Source organism: Amphiura filiformis, chromosome 4, assembly GCF_039555335.1.
Source record: "Amphiura filiformis chromosome 4, Afil_fr2py, whole genome shotgun sequence".
NCBI classification, from domain to species: Eukaryota; Metazoa; Echinodermata; class Ophiuroidea; order Amphilepidida; family Amphiuridae; genus Amphiura; species Amphiura filiformis.
Genome location: NC_092631.1, coordinates 29,679,547 through 29,706,356, shown reverse-complemented (window position 1 = coordinate 29,706,356; position 26,810 = coordinate 29,679,547). Strand labels below are relative to the sequence as shown.

General features: G+C 42.5%; 2 protein-coding genes across 3 annotated transcripts in view; one reads left to right on the top strand and one right to left on the bottom strand.

Moving 5' to 3' along the window:
- Window positions 1-6,406: 6,406 nt before the first annotated feature.
- On the bottom strand, window positions 6,407-7,027 carry LOC140150105 (uncharacterized). The gene has a single exon (XM_072172109.1). It carries the CDS (start codon window positions 7,025-7,027, stop codon window positions 6,407-6,409), a length of 621 nt encoding a protein of 206 aa, XP_072028210.1.
- Window positions 7,028-8,879: 1,852 nt separating this feature from the next.
- Window positions 8,880-26,810, top strand: part of LOC140150780 (COP9 signalosome complex subunit 3-like) — a 60,588-nt gene continuing 42,657 nt past the window's right edge. For both annotated transcript variants that reach the window (XM_072172897.1, XM_072172895.1), the window contains exon 1: window positions 8,880-8,952. In XM_072172897.1, coding sequence (XP_072028998.1) covers window positions 8,898-8,952 — 55 coding nt within the window. In that variant the 5' untranslated portion in view covers window positions 8,880-8,897. The remainder of the gene's footprint in view (window positions 8,953-26,810) is intronic.

The window sequence follows — 26,810 nt, the reverse complement described above, 5'->3', positions numbered from 1 at the left end:
AGAAGTCATAGTTGTGAATATAACAAAGAGCTGAATCAATATTTGGCATTCTGCTAAACTTTTGACAATATAATTTATTATGATTATAATTATTTATATTTTCTGAATGTAAAAAAAAACAACTATTTCTAAAGGTCGATTTATTTCATTTGGCTATTAACCAGTGCCTTAATCACCTGTCCCGCACCTGTTATTTTGGACAGTGAACTTACTGCTGAGAGGTGCTAATGTAAAGGAAGTGTATGACAATCACAACATTATGTCTCATATGTTATAATAATTATCAAGCACGAATCACATGGTTTTATTTGAATTAAACTCATATTGACCATAAAAACAGCCAGCTCTCAACACGCTATATTCAAAATTCCTGTGCCAAAATTGTCTAGAGCAATGACGTCATGGTTATTTCTGCTCATTTGTCGTCAGCCTTCATTGTATTATTGGGTTGTATTGCTTTAGACAATTTTGGTGCTGGAATTTTGAATATCACGTGTTGAAAGCCGACAGTTTTTATGGTCAATATGAGTTTCTTTTAAACTCAAACCATGTGATTCACTTTGGCAAAACAAGGCTGTTTTTAATGTCATACAGCTAAAAAACAAACAAAAATGCAAAATCTGGTTGGCCGAGTTGAGGACGGTATTTTTTGTTGCCAAGGCACTGCTATTAATAATATGTTTGACATTTCATGTGCACAACTTTTGTGAACTTTAAAATTTACAACAATTTGTGAAGGATGTATTTAGGCTATTCCAGTTTAAATCCAAGTACCCCTTATGGAAGACATGATAAATCTCCCATACAAGGGGTGTATATTTCAAATGGGAGTCACCCAATCAGGTAAACCCATTTGAAATTCACAATCCCTGTGTGGAAGATAAAGGTCATGTCTTCCATATGGTGTGTATGGGTTTATCAATTTGAAGGCTTCTGTGGAAGAAAGGCTAATATTACTTAGTAATATATTTCTAGGGAAAGGTGGTTCAATCCAGAAGGTATGAAACATACAGGCCTATCACCCCTCACTTTCCAGGTCCATGTTGATAGACCTGTCATAGGCCTGGAGTGACAGGCCTGTAGCCAGTGCCAAGAGAACAGTTTGCCCTATTTCCCCTCTAACCATGTAGTATTTGTAATATTATTATATTATCTGAAGCCAAGAATGTAAAAAATGGATACCTACCAACAAAACATTATGTGGTGCTACTTTGTATAAAATGATAATGTCTTTATATACCTCTTAATGAGAGGGCAGCAAGAATGCAATTCTATTACATAAGTTGACAATAAATCATAAATGCAACAAAATGTGATTAAAAAAAACTGTCATAGCTAATATAGCTGTGTGTTTCTTTCATGTCTTTGTAACTATGTGACACAGAAAAGAATGTAAATCAAGTAATGCTATACTTACACAGGCCTTGTCATCTAGATTTTGAAGGCAAGTGGTCAATCGCTTGCTAGCATGAGTGCTAGGCGAGCGGTTGAATCACTCTCTATAGTGGTTGAATCACTCTCTACGAATGAAAGATCATTCATACCAATATGAAAAACGCACTACGCACCGTTAATGTTTAACACCCTCTCTTTCGTTTTCAAGGTTTAAGGCTAATTCATTAGAACAAATCAAATACATTGAAAGTGTTGAAACTTGAATGTAAATTAGATTCAATTTTGGGTGATTTCCTGCGAGCGATATTTAGTGTCTATGGCGAGTGGAAAATCGCTCGCTAGAAATTGAGTTTGGGCGAGTGGGAGCGATCGCTTGCCTCAAACGGCAAGGCCTGCTTATACTGAAGATGACATAAATAAAACTGGTGCTGCTATCTACTGAAGATAGCATGAATCAAATGATGCTGCTATCTACTGAAGATAGCATGAATTAAATGGTGTTGCTATCTACTGAAGATAGCATGAATTAAATGTTGTTGCTATCTACGGAAGATAGCATGAATCAAATGTTGTTGCTATCTGCTGAAGATAGCATGAATCAAATGTTGTTGCTATCTGCTGAAGATAGCATGAATCAAATGGTGCTGCTATCTACTGAAGATAGCATGAATCAAATGGTGCTGCTATCCACTGAAGATAGCTTAAATCAAATGGTGTTGATATCTACTGATGATATGATTCAAATGGTGCTGCCATTTACTGAAGATAGCATGAATAAAATGGGGCTGTTAATCTAAAATAAATAAAACTGGTGCTGCTTTCTGATGCTGGTATCTACTGAAGATAGCATAAATTAAATGCTGCTATCTACTGAAGATAGCATGAATCAAATGCTGCTGCTATTTACTGAAGATAGCTTAAATCAAATGGTGCTGATATCTACTGAAGATATGATTCAATGGTGCTGCCATTTACTGAAGATAGTATCAATCAAATGGGGCTGGTAATCTAAAATAAATAAAACTGATGCTGCTATCTACTGAAGATAGCATGAATCAAATGGTGCTGCTATCTACTGAAGATAGCATGAATCAAATGGTGCTGTTATCTACTGAAGATAGCATGAATTAAATGGTGTTGCTATCTACTGAAGATAGCATGAATTAAATGGTGCTGCTATCTACTGAAGATAGCATGAATCAAATGCTGCTGCTATCTACTGAAGATAGCATGAATCAAATGGTGCTGTTATCTACTGAAGATAGCATGAATTAAATGGTGCTGCTATCTACTGAAGATAGCATGAATCAAATGGTGCTGCTATCTACTGAAGATAGTGCTGCTATCTACTGAAGATAGCTTAAATCAAATAGTGCTGCTATCTACTGAAGATAGCATGAATTAATGCTGCTATCTACTGAAGATAGCATGAATCAAATGATGCTGCTATCTACTGAAGATAGCATGAATCAAATGGTGCTGTTATCTACTGAAGATAGCATGAATTAAATGGTGCTGCTATCTACTGAAGATAGCATGAATCAAATGGTGTTGCTATCTACTGAAGATAGCATGAATTAAATGGTGCTGCTATCTACTGAAGATAGCATGAATCAATGTAGCTGCTATCTACTGAAGATAGCACAAATCAATGGTGCTGCTATCTACTGGAGAGAGATAGCACAAATCAATGTAGCTGCTATCTACTGAAGATAGCGTGAATCAATGGTGCTGCTATCTACTGGAGATAGCACAAATGAATGGTGCTGATATCTACTGAAGATAGCACAAATTAAATGGTGCTGGTATCCCCTGAAGATATTATGTTTCAAATGGTGCTGCTATCTACTGATGATAGCATGAATGAAATGTTGCTGCTATCTACTGAAGATAGCACAAATCAACGGTGCTGCTATCCACTGAAGATAGCTTGAATCAATAGTGCTGCTATCTACTGAAGATATCATAAATTAAATGGTGCTGGTATCCACTGAAGATATCATGAATCAAATAGCTTCAAATGGGGCTGCTATCTACTGACGATATGATTCAAATGGTGCTGCCATCTACTGAAGCACAAATCAATGGCGCTGCTATTCACTGAAGATATCATGAATCAAATGGTGCTGCTATCTACTGATAGCATGAATCGATGGTGCTGCTATATCTTCTGAAGATAGCACGAATCAAATGGTGCTGCTATCTACTGAAGATAGCATGAATCAATGGTGCTGTTATCTACTGAAGATAGCATGAATCGATGGTGCTGCTATATCTACTGAAGATAGCACAAATCATGATCCACTGAAGGTAGCATGATACAATGGTACTGCTATCTACTGGAGATAGCATGAATCGATGGTGCTGCTATCTACTGAAGATAGCATGAATCAATGGTGCTGCTATCTACTGAAGATAGCATGAATCGATGTTGCTGCTATCTACTGAAGATGGCACGAATCAAATGTTGCTGCTATCTACTGAAGATAGCATGAATCAACTGGCGCTGCTATCCACTGAATATAGCATGAATCAATGGTGCTGCTATCTACTGAAGATAGCATGAATCAATGGTGCTGCTATCTACTATTGGTGCTGCTATCCACTGAAGATAGCATGAATCGATGGTGCTGCTATATATACTGAAGATAGCACGAATCAAATGGTGCTGCTATCTACTGAAGATAGCATGAATCAACTGGCGCTGTTATCCACTGAATATAGCATGAATCAATGGTGCTGCTATCTACTGAAGATAGCATGAATCAATGGTGCTGCTATCTACTGAAGATAGCATAAATTACATGGTGGTGGTATCTACTAAAGATAGCATGAATCAAATGGTGCTGCTTTCTACTGAAGATAGCATGCATGAAATGTTGCTGCTATCTATATCTACTGATGATAGCATAAATGAAATGGTGCTGCTATCACCTGAAGATAGCTTGAATCAAATGGTGCTGCTATCTACTAGATAGCATGAATCAAATCGTTTGCTGCTATCTACTTTTTTTGGTTCTAGGTTAACAAGGACAAAGGTCGAGGGGTTAAAATTTAAACAAACTTTCGAATTTAAAGAAGACGTGCCAAGACAGACACTAAACCCCTCTTACATTTTTAATATGATTTTAAAATCACGGCTCTTTTGCAAACTACTGAACATGCTGAACCATAACTTTGAGCTAACTTGGGCTGAGAATCAACGAATAGTTTAAGAAACACAGACCGTAAAGCTAGGGGGCGTAAAAATACCAATTAGTGTTGCCCTGGGGGATTCCCTCTCCCCTGTTGTACAAGTCGAAATCAAACAATCACTGAAAATTCACATATTGCCAAGATCAGGCAAATTGTCAGATTTCCCAAATCCTGAAATTTACTTCTTCCCATCCCCTCTCTGAGTATGCTTACTCGACTTTTAACGCCAAACATTACAATTCTGTCTGGCGTAGATCTAGACCTAATATTCCGCCGTGGGTGAACTTTATGCAAAATTCCATTATTTATTTATTTTTTATATAATTTTTAGGCCTATAGGCCTATATATATTTTTATTAAACCTTTTAGAGACCGGATATTGTGATGATATTAATAATATTGGTCCCGTTATTGAATGATGAATAAGGTTAAATAAGGTCGGCTATTCAACATAGCTCAACATCAAATCATTGATCACATTCTTACAAACAAATAATGTACGAGGAAACTGATTTATAGGCATTGAGAACGGCGTTTTAACAGTCTTTTTTAAATTTATTTATTTTTATTTTTGTGTGATCCCCGGGGTGTGATCCCGTGGAAAGGATCCGTTTTGAAGGATAGTTTATCCTCTGAGCATTTCTAGCTAGTCATGATGATGAGATCATAGGCCTAAGTGATGCTTTACAATAGGCCTACCACTAAAACAAACCGTAAAATGGGGGTAACTTTCACTTCAGAGTTTTTAAACCACTGCTTCCAAACAAAATCAATTATATTTCTAATTAACTCTTTTTTATGACATTAGGGTTCCCTTCTACACCTTGAAGTTGAAAAATATTTTAAAATAATTTTGTAAGGGTGCCCTATAGGGTTAAAAATAGCCTGACCAAAGTTACCCCGCATTTGGGGCAACTTTGGTCAGAGTATTATGGGCAAGTTGTTGGTTTTTGTGTGACATTTGACCCCTTATAAAATTAATCAAGCACACATCCTTGCTCACAAATATCGATTTTTATTTTTTCTGGAAATAATGTAAAAAAATGCTCATTTTTGGTCAAAAATCCTGATTTTTTCGTAAACTTCGAGGAAATTGGACATGAGCGAATATTATTTCTTCCAAATATATTTCTTAACAAATTGACACCAAATATGACTGAAAACAATATTGCTGTACGAAAAATGACCATTGAAAAAGATAGGCCCCTATTATAGGCCTATGCCCCGCTGACCGAAGTTACCCCATTTTACGGTGATTAGTTGTTTCGTTATCAAAAACTTCCTTCACCCAATGGAATTTGGGGAGCTGCAGAAAATGGGTGGATGTTACAATTTAAGTGCGGATAGGTTTGCGCCGGGTTCGGCTGCAACTAGCCTAGTTGATGCGATCTGATTGTGATGATTCACCACGCAGCGAAATTACAGCGCTTTGAATCCTCTGGAAAAAGCGCTTCTGGTTCTGGTTCTGGTTCTGGTTCTGGTTCTGGTTCTGGTTCTGGTTCTGGTTGAGTCGGCATTGCCAGACATGCTGTACTTCACCAACTTCGCGGTCAAAGGTCTATGCGCATTTAATGGCGTCGCGTCGCGAAAAGAGCTAATTAATGAAGTTTATTTTTGAACATTTCCCCGCTCGTCGCTGTCACTGTCGTCTCGTCGAGGTCATTCCAGTCGGTCGTCGTTCTGTGGAAGTAGCTGAATTTGTGCACATCCTTCCTGATCAGCTCCCTTTTGAGTTTCCTGCTGTTTCCTCTTGTTTTCAATCCTGCTGTTCCACCCTGTTGAACATAGTCTTCCGCTCTAATTCCAACTTCCCCATTCATGATCCTATACATGAGCTGGAGTCTGGCGTCTTTTCTTCTGTCTTGTAACGCTTCCGGCATCCCAGCACTCTGGTCATTTCTGTGACACTGCTGAGTTGCTTGTAGTCATTCATACAGAATCTTGCTGCCTTTCTCTGCACTGCCTCGATGGCTACGATGTCCTTCTTCTTGTACGGGTCCCAAGAGCAACCAGCGTATTCCAGGATTGGACGTACCAGCGTTTTATAAGCTGTCTCTTTCATTTCTCTCGGGCAAAACCACAAGTTACGCTTGAGGAAACCAAGAACTTTGTTGGCTTTGGATGTTAACTTCTGGTATTGAGCCTTCCAGCTCATCTTGCTATCAATTTCGACACCAAGGTATGGATGAGAGTCTACCTCTTGCAGCGGTTGTCCACAGAAGTTGTAACTTCTGTCGGGCGCTTCTTTCTTAGTTGATAGCTTCATGACTGAACACTTGGCTGGGTTGAATGACATCTCCCATTCCTCTTGCCACTTTTCCAACTGGTGTAAATCTTTCTGCAGTATGTCCATCTCTCTACTGGTCTTCCCATGTATATATGACGCAGTCATCTGCAAATAATCTAGCAGTACTCCTGATGTTGTTTGGCAGGTCATTTATGAATAACAGGAACAATAGGGGGCCTAGTACTGTACCCTGAGGTACACTAGAAAGCACCTCCCTTGGGGCCGATACCATGCCGTTGCATACCACCTTCTGAGATCTTTCAGTCAAGAAGTGTCTAATCCATTTCAGCAGGGCATATCAAAACCTTTAGTAACATTTCAGAATCAGTGAATTCACGGCAGACTTGGCCATTCAAAACGCAACAGAAAACTGGCTAAAAATGACCAAATTTTTCTTTAAATCGCCGTCAATTTCAAACTAGTGAACTCAGAATTCTATACCCACGTTTATATTACCTTGAGATATTCTTTAACCCTAAAATTATTTTTTTGAAGCTGTAGGTGCTTCCATAAACCCGCCTGAATTTTTATTTATTCCATCTTTTCACTCATTTTGTTCCTTTCCCTGCGTGAGATCAAGTTTTTCTGGGTTTTACTGTCAAACCTGCCCTGTTCCAACAGTCACTCTACGAAATAGCGCCACGTTATTAAAAATGTTTTCGGGTTAATCGACTGTATAGACATTTTCCCTAATGGTCATCTAAAATGGTTATGATAGACCTGAATTTAGTCTCGCCGCATACAAAAACTATGGGTACCCCTAATCAGAAGTCAATTCTAGTCCCTTCGATAACTCGCTGGGTCTGCCAGTCTTAGTCACAGCCTATATGGCACAGCATAATTCGCATTACGTGAAATACGACCAAGCGTAGACTTTGCGTAGACTATACGATCTCATATTTCAGCATGACTCCACACAGCTCGCGTTCATCAAGGTCACTATTGCCTGAGACTATTATTCAGCATCGAAGTGGTTACGTAATCCTCTTGGTTACCGGATCACGCTATTTTGGTATGCCTTCGAGTGCCATATACTTTGTGTGGTGATTGTTTTGATCGTGGTTCATTACTCAAGAGCGTGATCCCGTTGACATAGTAACATTACGTAACTTTGATACTGAATTGCTTTTCATTGTGTAGTGAATATTATTTTGGGTAAAAAACATGTTACTTTTCAAATAGAAAGGTTTTGATATGATCCTCTGATACCATGGTGATCAAGTTTGCCAAGGAGTCTCTCATGGGGGACTTTGTCAAATGCTTTGGCAAAGTCTAAGATGGCCATATGAACTGTCTCATCATTCTCCATACTTTTAGTAAGGTCATGAGTGGTTAACACTAGTTGAGTGACAGTGGAGTGCTTGGCTCTGAAACCATGTTGGTTGTCCACCAAAATATTGTGTTTCTCCAGGTGTTTCATAACATGTGAGTGTATTATGTGCTCCAGAATTTTACTCACTACACTTGTGAGAGATACGCCTCTGTAGTTACCAGGGTTGTCTCTAGCCCCTTTCTTGAAAATGGCACAAATATTTGCCTCTCTCCATTGATTGGGTAGAGTTCCTTCCTCAACCGACTGTTGAAAGATGTCTGTGAGAACAGGGGTTATCTCTTCAGCACACATTTTGAGAATCCACGGTGGTATACCATCTGGACCAGGGGCCTTGTTTGGTTTCAGGTTGTTAATCTGCTTCAGCACGCCTTCTTCACCAATCCGGAGATCTGGAATGTCAGGGATGCTACTTCTTCCTAGTGATGGTATTCGGCTTGTGTCTTCTTTGGTGAATACTCCTGCTATATAAATTCCGAAATTTATTATTTATTTATTATTATTATTACGGAATGGTTGTTAAAAAAAAATCGCTCACAACCAACGTGCTTCAAGTATTAGCTAGTATTTTTGATAGTCATAAATGCATAATTATAGTATTGGGGTTTATTGAGTGTCCAGCTATTTCTGGCGGAAAATTTACGACTTTACCCCCTCTAGCGGTCACACCGAGTTATTTCACAAGCAAACATGGCTTCTCAACTGGAAGGATTCGTGAACTCTGTTGTCACACTTTCAACAGAAGGTAGGCGATAATTACGTGCTTAATATATTTTATATAGCAATGAATCAAAACCTTATATGTTTGAAAATAAGTAAGTGTATATTTGATAGCAAAGTCGTGTTTGCATTCGTTGTAAGCAGCGATATAATACCGGAGTGTTCGATCGGACTCGGAGACTCCGTCAGTCGGGGCTGTTCCATCTATTGCACTTTCCCACTTCTCACGTCTTGTCAAAGCTAGCTAAGGGGACACCCTCTCGAAATTCCTATTGGTTTGTACTGGGCCTTTAAGTTCAACTTCAAAGCTTTCAAGTCAATTTTCTCAGCACAGAAAATACAAATTTGCCTTATCTTTAGTAATTTAAGAAAGATGTTGAAATTCCATTCATCAAAAAATAAAAAAATAATTTGGACGTATTCAAATTTCAATGTCGAAATACAAATAAACCGGAACTCATTTTTCCAAAGTCTGAGAACATGAAGAATTTGCAGAGCTAGCATGCCTGTCCATGGAATTCCCTCACTCAAACCACTATATCACTTCACCCCATCTTATCCTTCCTTCCTTCCTTAAGTGCTGCCTCAGATGGCTGAGGAAAACGCACTGCGTGTGTGCCATGGGTAGGAACAATTATAACATGAAGATGTACATGTAGACAGACCTGTGCAAAAATATATACAGTGCTGATTAAAAAGCTGGATGTGGAGCTACACCAGGAGACGATCCCTCAGCGCTAGCTTGAAGCCGTCGAGGGATGCATACTCAGCCGGGTCCTTCAGCAAGATGTTCCAGTCTTTGATCATATGGTCATGATGGTGCGTGGAAAGATGGAGTTGGCGTAAACTGATGAGCTGGTCTGGGGATATCTGAAGCGAGATTTGTGGCCTTTGAGATGTTGATTGGGTCAGATACATGTACTTGGTCCATTCTATGTCTACAAGATCTTGGTGAATTTTGTACAACATAACTAAGCGGCTTTGTACATGTAGGCGTCTCTCCTGTAGTGTTGGCCAGTTCAGTTGGTTGTCATGGCGGACAGTGACACGCTACTCTCACGACGATAGTCGCTGGTTACGAAGCGTGCTGAGTTACGTTGGACCTGCTTGACCTTACGGGTGTTACGCTGGGTATGAGGGTCCCAGGAGCAAACTCAACAGTAGGTCTGACAAAGCCTCAAAGGTGGTATACGCAGCTTCCTTGATCTTGCGACTACAGTGGCTTAGGTTTCGGCTTAGGAAGGCCCGGGTGGAGTTAGCCTTCCTGGTGATAGCGTCAACATGGGTGTTGAAGTTTAGCCATGGGTCCAGATGTACGCCAAGATATTTAGCAGACTCCACGACCTCCAGGGTGTGTCCATGGACGGTGTAGGATGCTTTGATCGGCTTACGCTTATTTGTGATCTGCAGGACTTGGCATTTGGTCGAATTAAACCTCATTAACCACTTGTCTTCCCATGCCTGGAAGTGTCAAGAAAAACCTCTAGCATGCCAGTCACCAAAAATACATGTAGTTAGCGATATGCAGTTTCCGAATTTTGCACTGTTGACTACCGTACAACTTCAGAGGGTCATGAATGAGGAATTGAAGGCACAATCAAACTTCTTACCAAGTCTAAATTGTGCAAATTTCCTAGCACTGCCCCACGAACTGACATCACATGCACACTTTATACTCGAGAACTCTAGCCTCGAATTTGCACACGATAGTTATGCATTTGATGCTAGAGTGCGTTGGTATTGTTTTTCAGTCAGACAGCGGTGCAATTTTTTGCACCGGAGGTCAGGGGTAGCATTAAGGCCCGAAAGTCAGGGGTTGTTTTCCCGTGTTTTTCACTCCTGAGCTTGCAGAAAATCCAAATACATGGGGTGAAAATTAAATGTCGGGGGTAAAAAAATATTTTGCAGTGTACATGTACATTGTGTAGTCAGGGGTAGGAGTAAGGTCCAAAATCAGAAGGTCAGAGTTCACCCCCGAGCTTGCACATTCCCATATATATGGAGGGTAAAAAATTAATATTTTTTAAATTTAGGGGGTCATTCACCCCCGATCGGGGGTTAACGCTACCCCTGCCGGAGGTTATTTATTCTGTTAATTTTGAGAATTGGATGGAAGTTATTTTGATGAGTCAACTGTATCTTTTGAATTTGAGCAAGATTTGCCTATTTTGTGTAATTTTAGCAACATTTTTGCTGCAATCGCCTGTCCTGATCGGCTGCGTTTACTTCTGAACTTCCATTGCTTTACACGGTGTCATGCTTCAGCGAATCTGACTAGATTTTGAATGCAATGGTCTCTAGCCTAGAATGTGAAGCTATCGGTGAGCAAATTCTTGGCTAGACTTCTCAAGCAAGTGCACACCATAGAACTGATGAATCATGTGTGTATGATACTTGGTCATGTGTCATATGGTGGGGCACATTTGCGTTACAAGCACTGATTTTGATCTTTTGTCATCCTTTTCACTTAAAATTGATATTTATCTAAAACTATACATCTCACACCAGCAAAACTATACATTTTTGGAAAGCTTATGTTCCAAGGAATCCAACTATGCAAAATTGAAATTGGTATACAGGGTGTGTAAGAAAATATATAGGGTGATATCATGAAAAATTTTAATTTTACTACTAAATTAATAATTCATTGCATTTGCTACTGATATGCAATACCCAAAATGAAATCTTATTTTGTGACAGGCCACACTATGGACTATAATAAAATGTATACTTTTGCTATGTTATGATTGACCAAAGTGGCGATACAGGGTGTGAAAATATACGTAACTTCATGCACCAAATGTTGATTACATTTTTGAAAATATTTTCTTTAGAGTGTATCCTACATTTATTTTAACTGCATATTTAGATTCCTGGGACAAAAAAGCTTTCCAAAAATGTATACTTTTCCTATCTTAGGGTGTATAATTCTCAAGAAACAACAATTGAAAGCCAAAACGCATGTTGTTACTGAAAATCTTGGCATTTGTGTGTAAGTGAATAGGAAAAAATTGTGGTTCTTGTGACTTGCGGCTCTCAGTGAATACTTATAAACACGATTAGATAAAATTAATAGCTGAATATGAATAATGAATGAACAAGCTATCATTTGAGGTATGATTTGCATGTATAGCACACAATTTGACAATGATATAATTTAAAATTCAAAAAGATGCCATGTCTTTTTGCATTTGCCATAGAGATTGTACATACTCCTCTACCACTTATCCTCTACCACTTATCCACCAGGTTTATCTTCGTTAACAATTTAATATTTTTCACTAATTAAACAAATTTGAATTCCAAATTGTGAAACATATTTGAAAATTAGACTAATCAAGCTGTATAATGAGCCCAAACTTGATGCAATTGGACCAAGAATAGCTTTGTGACAACAAGTTAAATCAGAAAGAGGAGAGAAAAATGTAACGCCACCAGGTATTTTGGGGTCCCACCATAAGACACATGACCACTTGTGAAATATTTGTAAAATTTGGTCATGAATGTTGTTAAAAAAAACACCTCATGCATATTGTTCGTCTCCGTTGAAAAACGGGATCCTCCGAAGTAAAATCCATCATGACCACTTGAAATAAGCGATGCATTGTTGCGCGCGTGTACCACGATGGTACAACAAAGATTTTCTTTCCTTTTAAATTAAGGGGTCAAAGGTCAAGTTTTCAAAATGCTTCAATTGAGCTGAAATTTAAATGCAATGATCCGTATGACATTCTTAACATGTTTTAAATATTTTTAAAGTCATTTTTAAGGTCATTAAGGGGGTCATACATACATGTACAGAGGCCAAAAGTCAAGTTTTCAAAATGTCAGCTTTCCACGATCAAGGTACCGTATATTAAAACGGCAATTAATGAAAGTCTTAAAAAATTAATACTATCCAGCACAGTAGGGCCTATTGCTGCTTGATCAGGTCGTCACAGTCATCCGCCTAACTTACCCTGTGCCCTTGCAAAGGGCAAAGTTGCTCTAGTTTATTTTATATTCTTTACTTTTCCTCTTTCATTAAGGGGGTACTACACCCCTGCCCACTTTTATGCCTATTTTAGCATTTTTCTCAAAATTATAAGCGCATTGGTGACAAGTAAGCTATGTATATTATAGGGGCAAGGACTACAACTACTGCACTGGAAATTTTATTTCAACACAGACAACAGATGTGGAGTTACAGTCAAAAATGAGGGAAACCAATCTTTGATCAATAAATCAATAACTACTTGCCTTGACTTGCTGAATTTTCAGTACAGTAGTTGTAGTCTTTGCCCCTATAATATACATATCTTACTTGTCACCAATGCGCTATAATATTTGAGAAAAATGCAAAATTAGGCACAAAATTCGCCAGGGGTGTAGTACCCCCTTAAAGGGGGTAACCCTATCGGTTTAGGATATGGATTCTCTTCAAACTTACATACAATGTCAAATATTGTCCCCTTTATCCATCTATGTGAGAAAACAGGAACAATTTCAGCATAAATGTGAATAATTAGCATATTAGCAAGCCAATACACTGGTACGCGTGAATTGCATGCTGGTCAGGCATCCCGAAACAACGGCCGAGCGCATGTCCCGGTGGAAACAGGAAGTGTTCGCCTTGGCACTGAACACCGGCTCGCCCCTGAACACTTATACACCCTCTATTCATACTGATTAACCTTTTAAAACATTACATATCACTGCGCTCATTATCATTCTTGACAAGATAGCCCATGCTGTATTTACTTCGCTTAATTATTTCTTTATTTTATGATGCACATTTTCACATATTTATGATTTTCTTTGTTTTATTTTTTAACTAATTTTTAATGGGGGGGAGGTGCTCTCATAATTTTTTTCATATTCCTCGTATCATGCTTGACAATATAGGTCATGTTTCTTTATTTATTTCGCCTCTTATGTATTTCTTTATTTTTGTTTTTTGTTTTATATCATTAAACCTCATTTGACTTTGCTTTCTCATTTGACACCCTGTTCGTGAAAAACGAACAAGAATTGACCAAGATGTGCGGTGCGCCTCCAAAGCCTCAAACCCCAAAATCAAAAGTTGCATTTTCAACGATTTTCAATGGGAACGCATCGTTGTATTACACATAAGCACCATGGGCCAATCAATAAAGCATACAATGTAACAGACACAATGTATACATCTCATTGGGGATTTTGAGTCCAAGATGGGTTGATGGTTTTTCCAACCGTCTACTTTTGAAGTTGGCTGTCCAAAAGGCGGGTGGACGGCTCTGTGGCTAACACCTTGTGTATGAATAAGGCCATGCGTTTTGAGTTGGGGGATTTTTGCCGGACATTGCATATTTTTGGGAAATCGCACCATTTTTTGTTTAGAATTAATTATTGCAGTACCTGTACATGCTACTATAGGCAAAGTATACATATTCTGAAAGGAAATTTCATGAGGAATCCAAAAATGCAGTTATTTCTGATGTAGGGGCAGTGCTAAGAAATATATATGAAGTTCTAGAGGGAAGTTATTTTTAAAAATGACCAAAGATCAAGTGGTCCTATTTTAAAAATGCCTTACCCTACATCAAAATAGACCCCATTTTTGCATTCCCCACATCAAGAGCTTTCAGAAAATATATAGTTTTACTTTGCTACCTGTTACGGTGCTCAAATTGCGCAAGGGTTAAAACGCTCCATTCAAAAACGGCACTAAATTTGATTTAATTAACAAATCATGCTCTGTCTAGAAAATTTACTTTTCTAAAATACAAGAATGTCATCATAAATTCAAGTAATAATGTACAACTAGTTTATAATTCACAGTATTTTGAAATTTGTTGTCAAAAATATGAAGTTTGAAGTTACATGTAGTAGGGTTGCACATGTATGATATCACAGTCATCAACAGGATTTAAAATAGTAAGTTTGGCTGCTTTGCATAATTTCAAATATATGTTTGCAAGTCAATCCCAACATACAAAACAGTTTCTTTTGGAATGACTGCCTCATGAGAAAGTTTCTTGTACAAAATTACTTTGTTAGAAAGATACTGGTACAAAAAAATCCCAAAAACTGAGATTAAGTCGGTGCTAATACACATGCTCATCTGATGAACATTGAAGTTGAATTTAAATACATATGTAGTCCTTTGAAATTGTGAAGACCAAGGGGGTTAGGGAGTTGAGCCATCCCCCACCCAAAATGAGTTGTTAGCTAACTCAACCCCCACAAAAGAAATCCCCCCCCCAAAAAAAAACCCCAACCCCTTCTCAAAGAAACTTCCGCCCCACCTAGTGTGAAATTGAAAATTGGCCTGTTTACACAAATTTTCAACTTAATTTTGGGCTTAAATATAGTGTACAATTGACATTTTTTGCACAATAATCACACCCAGTAATCACAGTAACACAGGGTCCACCAGGAATTTGTTTGTCTTTGCCCCTCAGAAAACGTACCATGATGCGCCACTAAACATGTAAAATACCTGGACCCCCCCCCCCAAAAAAAGGATTTTTAAAAAGACCATGTACATGTAAATTAAGAAGGCTATGTTTGTAAGTTAAATATTTAAATATGACAGTGTGTATCAAATCAGAAATGCAATCCTGATAAGTTTTCGCAAATTTCACCGGAAAAGAGCATATCCTGAGCCGGCATTTTCCGTGCAGGCACATCGTACTCTGGCTCCACCCTGGCTAATTAATTTAATTAAAACCCTAAAACTCTGAAGATTGCACATTCATGATACTTAATAGTATTCAGGCTTGTCATATTTAGGCATTTTGACTAATTTGGGGCAAAAAAGCAAATCAGAAACAACACGTAAATAAGCTGGAGCAAACATTAACACAAAAGTGCATATCATGGGCCAGCATATCATGGGCCGACTCCACCCTGACATTTTTTTCGTTCAACTGCTATAACTTTTGAAGTAGACATGCTATATTAAAAGTTAAGGTACCAATTTGAAGCTCTCACCAAAAGCTTTAATTTGGTATATAATTTACCTATGTAGGTATCTACAGTAATTAAACAATTCAACATTTATGCAAAAAATTCTGCGCAAATGTCCAGGCTCCAGCCTATGAGACCCCCAACTCATAACGCATGGCCATAAATAAACATTGCCAGCTGATTGCTGCCATAGTTTCATTGATAAAAACATTTTTGTGGAAATTGCATGAGGAATCTAAATATTGTATTTAAAAAGTTGTTGGAGCTAATATACATGTAGAACAATTATTGCCACTTTTGCAAAATGACTACTTGAAAATTAAGTTGTTAGGGGGTACTACACCCCTCTCTAAATTTGTGTCTATTTTTGCATTTTCTCGAAAACTAATAACACAGTGGTAACAAAAGTTATGTATATTATAGGGGCAAGGAATCCAATTACTACACTCAAATTTCAGTGACCCAAGACAAGCGGTTTGTTATTTATGATCAGAAATAAGGATGTACCTCGTTTCCTATCATATATACTGAACCGCTTGTCTTGAGTCACTGAAATTTCAGTGTAGTAATTGGATTCCTTGCCCCAATAATACACATAACTTTTGTTACCAGTGTGTAATTATTTTTTGGGAAAAATGCAAAAATAGTCACAAATTTACCACATGGGTGTAGTACCCCCTTAACCCTAACCCAAACCATAGCTGTCTTTTTTTTGCTATTGGAAGGGAAAGAAGAAATGAAAAAGGAGAGAAGGTGAAGAAAGAATTCACTTGGTACCCCCGGGATTCGAACCCGGGACCCCTTGCATGCCACGCACACGATCACCGACCTGTAGCTACCGAGGTTAGGCTGCCCGGGCAGCAATTCTCTGGGTATATGACTTCGGCTGATTGTATCATCAAGTCACGTGGAATGCGTGCACGCAGAGTGGTTTTAATAGTGAGCTTTAGTGAGGGTTATCTATGCACCCTGTACAAATCGGAGCTGGTTTTCAAAAATTTGTTTCATGAACTAGGTTAATGTATTATAGTGTAGAGAACATTAACTGTAGAGAACATGTTCTGATGCTAAAATTGATTTAAAAAAAACCTCATTACAAACTTGTTTAAATTTGAAACTTTTATGATTAGGGTCCAATTTAAGGAAAATGCATTTTAAATTATAATTTACACAGAAGTCTGTACTATTAAGTTATTAACGACATGTTAATTGACTGTTGTAACAAAAACGCAACATATTTTCGGGTTAAATTTTTCGTAATAATAATCAAAAAATAAATTTTTGATGATATGTTCTGGAAATTGGACCATTATGACATGCGACCATGTAGCAAAAAATTGGTTTTAACAAGCTGGAAGATCCATCTACACAGGCAAAGGTGATTAAAGTCAACTTGCTTGGACATGTAATATATACACTGCAAATGAAACTGTTATAAAAGCAGTGCTTTGCAAGGATATTTACATTTGCGTCTGGTGTATTGTACCATATACATAGTTAGGTTTCATTAGGTTCTATCTCTGGCTTCGTGATGCCCCCAGGCTAACCATTGGTGTATAGACACCACACAAATTTTGCTTAATATCAAGGGCCAAGCGGGATTCACTAATATGATACGTATACAGATATAGAAAAATGTGTGTATTAGGAAGGCTGGTATTAACCCATTTAGGGCGGTGGGGTAGTTTTCAGAGTAGTGGTAAAATATTGCAGTGTGTTTCTAGATTGACTGTGAATTTATGTGATTAACATCAACAGAATAATGTAACATCCATCAAAATAATATAAAAAGGGACAGTTAGGCCTGTTATATCCGCAACGTCCTGCAAATTCTGAATAGCTGACTTTTGTGTTTGGCAAGAGCTTATTTCTGAACTAGCATGTTAGAAATTTTGATAAACAGATCCATGCGTTAATTTGGTATGATAACCTATTCAGCAAATTCTAACACACAAGAAAAAAGGACACTTAGACCTATGTATTTCAAATCTGTGCAGAAAGAAGGATAGCCTTTATTGAAAGAGTATAGAAAACAAATGCTCCCTACAATCAGACATAGAACCCAGGGCTGTCGACTTTTTGGAATTGCTTGGCGTGAGACAGAGGCGTACCGGGAATTGCCGACTCCAATGTTAATTTTGTACCATGATTATTTGAGCCACGGCGCTCGACAAGGTGAAAAGGGGGGGGGGGGGGGTAGGAGCAACAAATTATTCATGACGATGCGTGAGATTTTACTCATTTTCCAGCTTTTTGCGTGACATTTATTACCTAGGCGTGAGATTATACTACCTTGGCGTGAGACCGTGAGAAAGTGACTCAATGCGTGAGACTCACAGCCAATGCGTGAGAGTTGACAGCCCTGTAGAACCATTGCGTATTTGTAGGCCTACATTGTAATATGACTGTTGAATTATTTTGGAAAACAGGTTGAAGTACATGTATAATAATTAATATATCTTGATTTTGGGTCTTTTTTACCAGCCACCATAAATTTCAATCTACTAGAATGCTATAAAATATATAGGCCTACTTGTAGATGATAAATGTACACAAAAATACTAACTTTATACAATACTGCTTTCTTTTGTAGAGCAAACCAATTAAAGTTAAAAGTACCGTAACTGCTATTTTTAGTAGCTAGTAAACCTTGTATTATTATGTTGTAAATAAGCATTGATGCACTGGTATCTTCAGTAGACAGGGAGTTTTATGTATAATAATTTGAACACCACACTGCTACATCTTCAGTATAGAAAACCTTATAATATACAGGCCTGATTATTCCCCGATTTAAATCGGTTTTCCGATTTTTTCTACTAAAAAAAATGTTAGTGGGGAAATTAAGAAAGTGTTAATTATAAACTTTTTAGGGGTTGCATGCATTAAAAATGAAAAACAATTTTAGAAAAAACCCATACAATTATATGCCTCAGAAACACAATTTTTCCCTCTGGTATGGCTAAAACCCAGGAGCTTCGGGGGGCGAAGCCCCCTCGAACCCCACTACGAGGCTCCGCTCCCTCCGTTCGCCAACTTAAACAAAAACAGATTTTTTTTAGGACCACAATCAGGCCTGAATATAGAGAAAAGCAGCAGACTCAGTACACCGGTCGATCTTACCGTTTCCGATGTTGATTAAGATACTTCTTGCATCGATCCCGAGATGCGGAAAAACCAATAGTCATTTTGTCCCACATAAATGAATAAATAACAAAAACCCCCCGATCCCCCGGTGGACTCACCCAAAAGGTGACGTCACACCATATGATCGTCCCTTATCCTCCTTGGTCTCCGACTGACACAGACGTGCCTATCGATTGTTCATAGCACTGTGTATCAATTTCTCGACCAAAGGCGAGATATACGGTTGTAGTTTCACACCTTAGGTAAAACCAAACCGGTATTGTTCGCTGAGGATAGTTTTGACGGCATTTTCTGGCGAAAAAGTGACAAAAAGCGATCCAAAACTTAGCTACATATCGTGCCTCCGTTTGTATCACGGGACACACGAGCAATTCAAAATGGCCGCTCGTTGGCGCCATTCATTTTGTTTCCACGTAAAACAACCATTGCAGCCTGTAAGTTACAATAGATGTTTGTACATACACATTGTATTTCATGTACGGTAGGTTATTGTTGCTATGTTAGGGTGATTACTCTATCGTTATGTCTTCATTACCGTCCAATAAAGACGAGTTAATCAGATATTCATACGGTGGGGATTGGTAGGGACCCGTCTGACATTTTAGTAATAAAGTTAGCCAGTCCTTACTTTACCACTAACGTTAGCGACCAGCCTCCGTGCTCAGGTTTGCTTACTGGGCTTGAGTCGCGTGTTGGGGGGTAGTGCCCCCCTCCCTTTCTCCTCGCTTCGCCTCGGCCCTGTCGGGCTTGCCCTTCCCTGGTGACGGAGCGGGACCCACACCGCTCTGTTTCACCCACAGGAGTGCTCACGATCTTCTAGATGTCTTTCTTTTTGCTTAGGACTCTCCGAGTTCCAGCTTGACGATTGGGATAGGCTCCGCCATCGCCATAAGACGAAGAAGAAATCTACCAAGGGCACTGGTAAGGTCGACACGGTGGATTCTGCTGTGACAGCCCCTATGGGTCATGGCAGGTCTGCTTAAGGGGCTCCGGTCCCGGACAAGCAGGCGGTTCCTTCGGGACTGCTAAGCGCGTCAAAGGCTCAGCAGCCAGCGTAAAAGCACTGACTATACGCCGGAGCAAAGTAGCAGGCAGCAGAGCGGTAACCACCAGCGAAAACCCTAGCGGGTTTTGCAGCAGGAGGATACCAGTCGATACGGTAGATTCTGCTATGACAGCCCCTATGGGTCATGGCAGGTCTGCTTAAGGGGCTCCGGTCCCCGGACAAGCAGGCGGTTCCTTCGGGACTGCTAAGCGTCCAAAGGCTCAGCAGCCAGCGAAAGCACTGACTATACGCCGGAGCAAAGTAGCAGGCAGCAGAGCGGTAACCACCAGCGAAAACCCTAAGCGGGTTTTGTAGCAGGAGGATACCAGCCCTCTAGCGAAAAATCCTCACGGGTTTTTAGCAGGAGGACACCCGTCTGTTGCAGGCATGTCTCACGGGCTCAAACAGCCACAGTAGTAGCCAGCGACGGGCAGCATGCAAGGGTACCCGGGCTTGCCTGGGTTGAACCCTAGCATGCATGGGTTCAGCAGAGACGATACCGCTGCTAACGCTGTGGGTGTAGTCTTAGCAGAACCAACTGGGGTTGTCACACGGCAGCGTTCCATGGCGGGACCGCCGAGTGATACCCTGGGCCCTAGAATAGCTGCTGGCTGTCCACAGGGACTGGCTGGCGATTATTCAGGAGTTGGGCTCGCAGTCTCTCACGGGACAGCGACCCAGGTGCATTCGGTGGCAGCTACAAAGACGAGCTACGGCTTGACTTAAGTGGTAGCCGCTATGCACCGCCCATAGCTGCCGTGAGTGGTCCGCCACACACAGCGACCTTGGGCGAAGCTCTAGAGGGTACAGTAAGTAGCTTGAACAGCCTAGCTGATCAACAACCCACTTATGTCCTCGAGAGCCAGCGGAGCGTGGGTGATCCATTACCGTCAATGGGTCAATTACCTCTCTTGATCGATCACTGTCAAATCAACAGGGCATAGCTCCATTGATTGACGCTGCCTATTCAGGTGGCGAGGTGATTGATCGGGGTATCTGCGCTCAGCTACCCGTGGTACTAGGCAAGCTCCCTCTAGCCAAGGGACAGCCGGTATAAGCGGGTACCCATACACACGGCTTGATCCCCTTGCGGGGAACGCAGTGAGGCATGGGTACAGTGGTACACAGCCGGAGCCCTCACGGGCACCTCACGCTAGTATGCAGCGCGGTACCACGCCAGCACACAGCTTGATCCCCAAACAGGGAACGCAGTGTGGCGAGGTACAGCGGTCCACAGTTGGGAACCCTCACGGTACCACGCTGATACCGCGACCGGTGCCGCAGCACCGCCTTAGTCGCCACAGTCTCTGTGGCAACAAGGGGGGGGAGGCGGTGCTGGTACTGCAGTACCATGGGGTTACCCTGGTGGCGGATCCTTTCAGGGTCAGCTGCCGGCGGGGTATGCCCCGTGGTACCCGCCGCAGGGTGTTTCTTCCACGGCCTAGCACCGTGGCAAGTGTCGCCTAGCGATGGCCACGCAGTACCAACATCAGCTGTTGACCAGGCCAGCCGGCATGGGGCTAACCCAGATCTTGATCAGGGTAGGCCCGTGCTGCTAAGCGCTAGGACGACGGCTGCGAGAGCATGCGGACCCAGTGGTGCCATGGCGGATACCTCAGGGTCTTGCGGAGTACTCCCTCTTCTGCTGGCAGGTAGTCGGCGAGCCACACAGTGGTTATGCCTTCTTACCCGCTTTCAGATGCCCGTCCTCAGTTACCGTCACAGGGGTAGAAATAAGGGACCATTTCCTGATAGCCATCCGGGCTATCAAGCCATTTTTTCTGATAGCCCTGAAGGAAATTCAATAGCCCTGAAAAAAGACATTGTTTTTGCACAATTCAAACCAATCGTTTGTTCAAATATTCAGTTATTAGTGAGTAACCCTTACCCCCCATAATCAGGGGTAGCACTAGGTTTTTCTCAGAACCCCTGAACCCCCTGAAAGTTAAAAATATGCGCTCAAATCCTAAAATGAAGGGTTCTTAATCTCGAATCTGTCAAGTATTGAATGTACCGTTTGAATTAATTGGTATCAGATTTTGTGATTTTGGTTACAATGATGTGTTACCGGTATAGATTCATGGTATAAATAGTTCAAGCCCGGCAAAAAATGTGATCTCGCTTCTCACGCCACGATTCTCGCCTGTAACCAACTATCTCGCTTTTTAAGAAAGTTCCCAAGCAGTTTACTTACTATAAGTGTTCTTTATGCCATAAAGTTCGCCGAATTCCACAAAATGCAGTAAACTTGCAAAGTGCAGAATTCACCACCATTGGCACCACATGGAACCCATGCATTTCTCAATAAAAAATGACATTTCATTGCAAATGAGTTCAAGTTTAGGCCAAATATTATGATATTTATTGAATTACTGGAGTATGATGACTAAAACATAATTCAAGGGCAACTTTTTGTCATTTTTTTCTTCTACGGCCGATCATTGTGTTGTATTTCACCGATGTCATATCTCTACACACCACCCACAAAGCATTTCTTTCCGATCCCTAGAATTAGAAAATTTTCCAACTCATGTACATGTCATCATTCAGCACTGCAATAACTTAGCAGCAGTGGTTCTAGACAATATCGCAATCTGTGTAATTATGCATGTATTATTTCTATTTTTAAATTATGTTACAATGCTACGGTGACTTCACTTCAACAAATGTCGTTACATTGCATTTTATGTTACCCGGTACATAATTTCTGGACAGGCCGTAAATATTGGAGATCAAGCTTTTATTTTTCTTTCACATGTTTTCATTTTTCTGCGCTCATGAAAACCCCTGTAGCCCGACGGGCTACATGGAGATAAAACCCAATAGCCCGACAGAAAACCTAATAGCCATGGCTATCGGGCTATCGCTTATTTCGACCCCTGCCGTCATCGGAGCATGATACGGATACTGTGGGCGAGGGAAAGGAGTCGGAAGCTGAGTCCGGTAGTGACATCACTACAGTCTCCTTCCCCGCTGCCCCGCGAGGGGAGCAACAGCACTGATCTTCCTCCGGACACCCCCTAAGGGGGAGTCCATGGAGGAGGACCAGGGGATCCTTTCAGTAGGATGCTCAGCTGCTGCTTCCTCACAGGGGACGCCTGCACTCTCATTCCCGGCAAACCTCACGGGTAGATATCGAGGGCTGTCGAGCTCAGTAGAGCTATGGCGCGCGTGCTTGCACGCTTCCTCTGCGTGTAACGCGGGAGGACCACGGGACCTACCTGAGGGGATCCGAGAGGGACCCAGATGTCGTCAAGCGTATCACGCTCAGACAACATCTGAGCTCTTCCATGAGGTGAGCCTATTAGCGGTGCTAACAGCTAGCCTCAACGAGAGCTCCATGGGCCTAGCCCATAGGGTGTCCACTCAGCTGGGGAGGGGCCTGCCACTCCAATCGCTCAACGCGATGGAAAGGCAGGGTCCTTTTCTCTTTGGATGCTTCTGCGCACGGTGGAGGACCGTGCAAAGAAGCTACCAACGGGAGCACTCTGAAGAGGTCGGAAACTGCCCTTACCATGGGTAGGAGCTCCGACTTCAGCAGGCCGTGCACCACCAACAGTACCCGAGCCCACTACCTCTGCAGCACCCATTTCTGGGAGGCGCAAGGGTAGCACAGGAACAGCTGGCAAGCCCGAAGAAGAGCAAGCGCTCTTCCAAGGGAAGCTAGGCAGAGCATTCCTGGGGGCTCAGCGGTTTTTCCACAGAGGATCTCCCAGTGGACTGACCGCTTATGGCTTTCACCCAGAGGTGGGAAACCATCTCTTTGGCGCCTGGGTATGGTCAGTGGTGAGTGGGGGTTACAGACTGGCAACCCAGTCTCCCCACATTCGCCTGCACATTTCAGAGGTCCACAGTAGTGCCGTCAGACGGCCCCCAGCGTCGGGCACTACTGACAGGGATCACACAGCTTCTCACAGGCGGGCGATTGTCCCGGTCTACCCCCGTTCTCGGGTGATCTTGGAGCCATTGGCTCCAAGGAAGACCGGCGACAGGAGCCCCATCGGAACCGCAGGCTGTTGAACACGTTCTTCAGGCCCAAGAGGTTCAGAATGGGGACTCTCGCCTCGGTGCTAGCCTGCCCCATCAGGGGCATGGGAACAACATCGCTAGATCTCTCGGACGCCTATCTGCATATGCCGATCGCCGCTCAAGATCGGAGGCATCTGCGCTTCTAGGTACAGGATCAAAATTACCAGTTTTGATACCGCCATCCGCCTGTCCATCTCTCCCAGGGTGTTTAACACTCTTGGTCAGAGCGGTGGCAGCGCACCTGAAGCACAGGGGTGTCAACATCAGTTGCTACCTGGACGTTTGGCTCATATACGGACGCACTCCACTGAAGACTACGGGTCTCATGGGGTTGATAGTCCGTAGGGTGCGGGACCCTGGATTTTTTGATCAGCTCAAAAAAGTCCAGCGTGGTCCCGACGCTTGAACACCACTATTTGTAGGGGCCCAGATCACCCTCACGGAGGGGTTCGCGGTGCTCTCACCCGAGCGGGTGACGAACATGGTGCGGTGTGCCTGACTCTTGGCCGAGTCTCGGGCAAAACCCGCTGTGGCATGGATGAAGGTGGTAGGCCTAATGGCCAGTATGGTAGACCTCGTACTGTACTGCCGTTTCTACGTTAGGCTTACCCAACTACACCTTCTAGCCTGCTTGCAGGCCCAGTCGTCACCAATATCCCTCGCGGTTCCGTTGTCGGAGATCGCGCGAGAGGAACTCTGGTGGTGGACCCATCAGCCCAATTTGACCCAGGGTGTCAGGTTTCCTGCACCCCCGGCATGTCACGTAGTGACGACCATAGCGTCGAAACGGGGCTGGGGGGGCCACATCCACGGAGACTCCGTCTCGGGCCTATGGGGGCCATAGAGACAGAGTTTCACATCAACCTCCTCGCTACGAGGAGGTGATCGTGGAATCACATACCGTTGTCCTGACGGATAACACAACCGTGGTAGCCTACCCCAACAGACAAGGGGACTCCGGGCCACCACGATTGAGCCTGCATGCACGACACCTGATAGGGTGGTGCAAGTTCAGGCAGATTACGATGAGAGCGATACACATCGCGGGCGTCACCAGCATCCTCGTGCACAATCTGTCACGAGGAAGGGTGTCGGGTCCAGCAGAATGGTCCCTTGCTCCGCAGGTCGCTCAGACGATCTTCAAGGGGATGTACCACCCCTCGAAAGATCTGTTCGCATCTCATCGCAATCATCCACTGCAGGTGTACTGCTCAAGGGTCGCGGACCCCCAAGCATTCACCGTGGACGCTCTGTCCATAGACTGGGGAGGGATGACAGCTTATGCAGTCCCTCCGATCTCACTACTCATGAGGGTGGTGGCCAAGATCGGGTGGGAAGACTGCATTGTCATTCTGCTAGCGGCAAGGCCGCTGGCACTCCCGAGGTACCAGATCTACTCCGGATGCCCGGAGCGGAGGTACCCAGTCTATCACTAGAGCACCTGCAGTTAGCTGCATGGCCCTTACCAGGAACACGCAGCGGAGGGATACTTTTCATCAGAAGCTGTTTTTCTCATCGCCGGGGCTAGACGGAACTCTACCCTCCGCACGTATAGCCAGAGTCTGGCTCCATACTACGCTTGGTGCAATGAGACAAATAGCTCTCCGCTAGAACCTCTGTGCTGCTAGTTCCGGAGTTTCTGACAGAAAAGTTCCAAGCAAGACTTCAGCGGGCCACTGGGGCCAGCTATAAGTCAGCTGTCCTAACCATTCAACGAGGTTTCGAGACGAGTCGAATATCATAGCCGAAGGTTACCTTAATAGACTACGCCTCGACGGTATGTTCAACAGTGTCTACCAAAAGGAAAGTGATCCTCCTAAGGGATCCCAACACAGTCTTAGATTACTTTAAGGGTCACCCTTTTGACCTTCCGTCAAAAGCGACGCTTAAATACGTAACTCTCAAGATGGCTTTCCGGTTTGGCGTTGGCTTCGGGACGGCGGTGCTGAGTTGCACACGGTCTCGAGGTTAGCTTCCGTGTTCACAAACACTGGAGCGACACTGTTTCGGCGCTCTGTTCTCGTGACTACGAACGGGCGCGGTGCATACCGACATTCGTCCCTCTCCAATCCCCAGGGTTGGGCAAGGTTTGCTGAAGCCAAAGATAGGCTGGGGTGTCCGATAAGGCGCTGCAGCACTATTTCTTCGAACACAAGCCTTGCGAGGACTCACGACCGCATTCATCACCCTTACAGAGCCTTTCGGTCCAGCCGCTGTCGCAATGGCTGGTCCATCCAGGTGTTGGTGGGGTCCGGGGATCGCGAAGGTTTCGCGTCCACGACCCACTCGACACGAGCTATCTCATCATCTTGGGTATACCGTTCGGTTGTCCCTTGAGGAGCTCTAGCAGGCGGTGTCCCCGAAGCCACCTTCGCTTCTTCTCTACGATACTTCCGTTTACGTTAGTAATCAGAGACGGGCGGAGGTTTACCGGGACATTGTTCGGGCGATCATAATACGGTGGTGTACGGGTACCAGGTTTTCAGACTATACAGAATACTCAGCATGGTAAGAACCAGTGTCGCTATTCTTAACCACCAAACTTATTAAGTAAGGAGGTTTATGTCTGTGATCGCGTGGTCTTTTTTGTTTCCCGACCGCTGGGGAAAATATTTTCTGACCTCGCGAAAACCATCGTTCCCCGCTCCCGATCCCTGATCAGATGCTGACCAATCTTGTACCTCCATCCGCCGGTTACTTGCTAGATCGATCTTTCAGATGTTGATGCAAGA

Bases quoted from the DNA above. Each gene is read 5' to 3' on its own strand.
- LOC140150105 (XM_072172109.1), bottom strand. From the start codon at position 7,027: ATGACCTGCCAAACAACATCAGGAGTACTGCTAGATTATTTGCAGATG.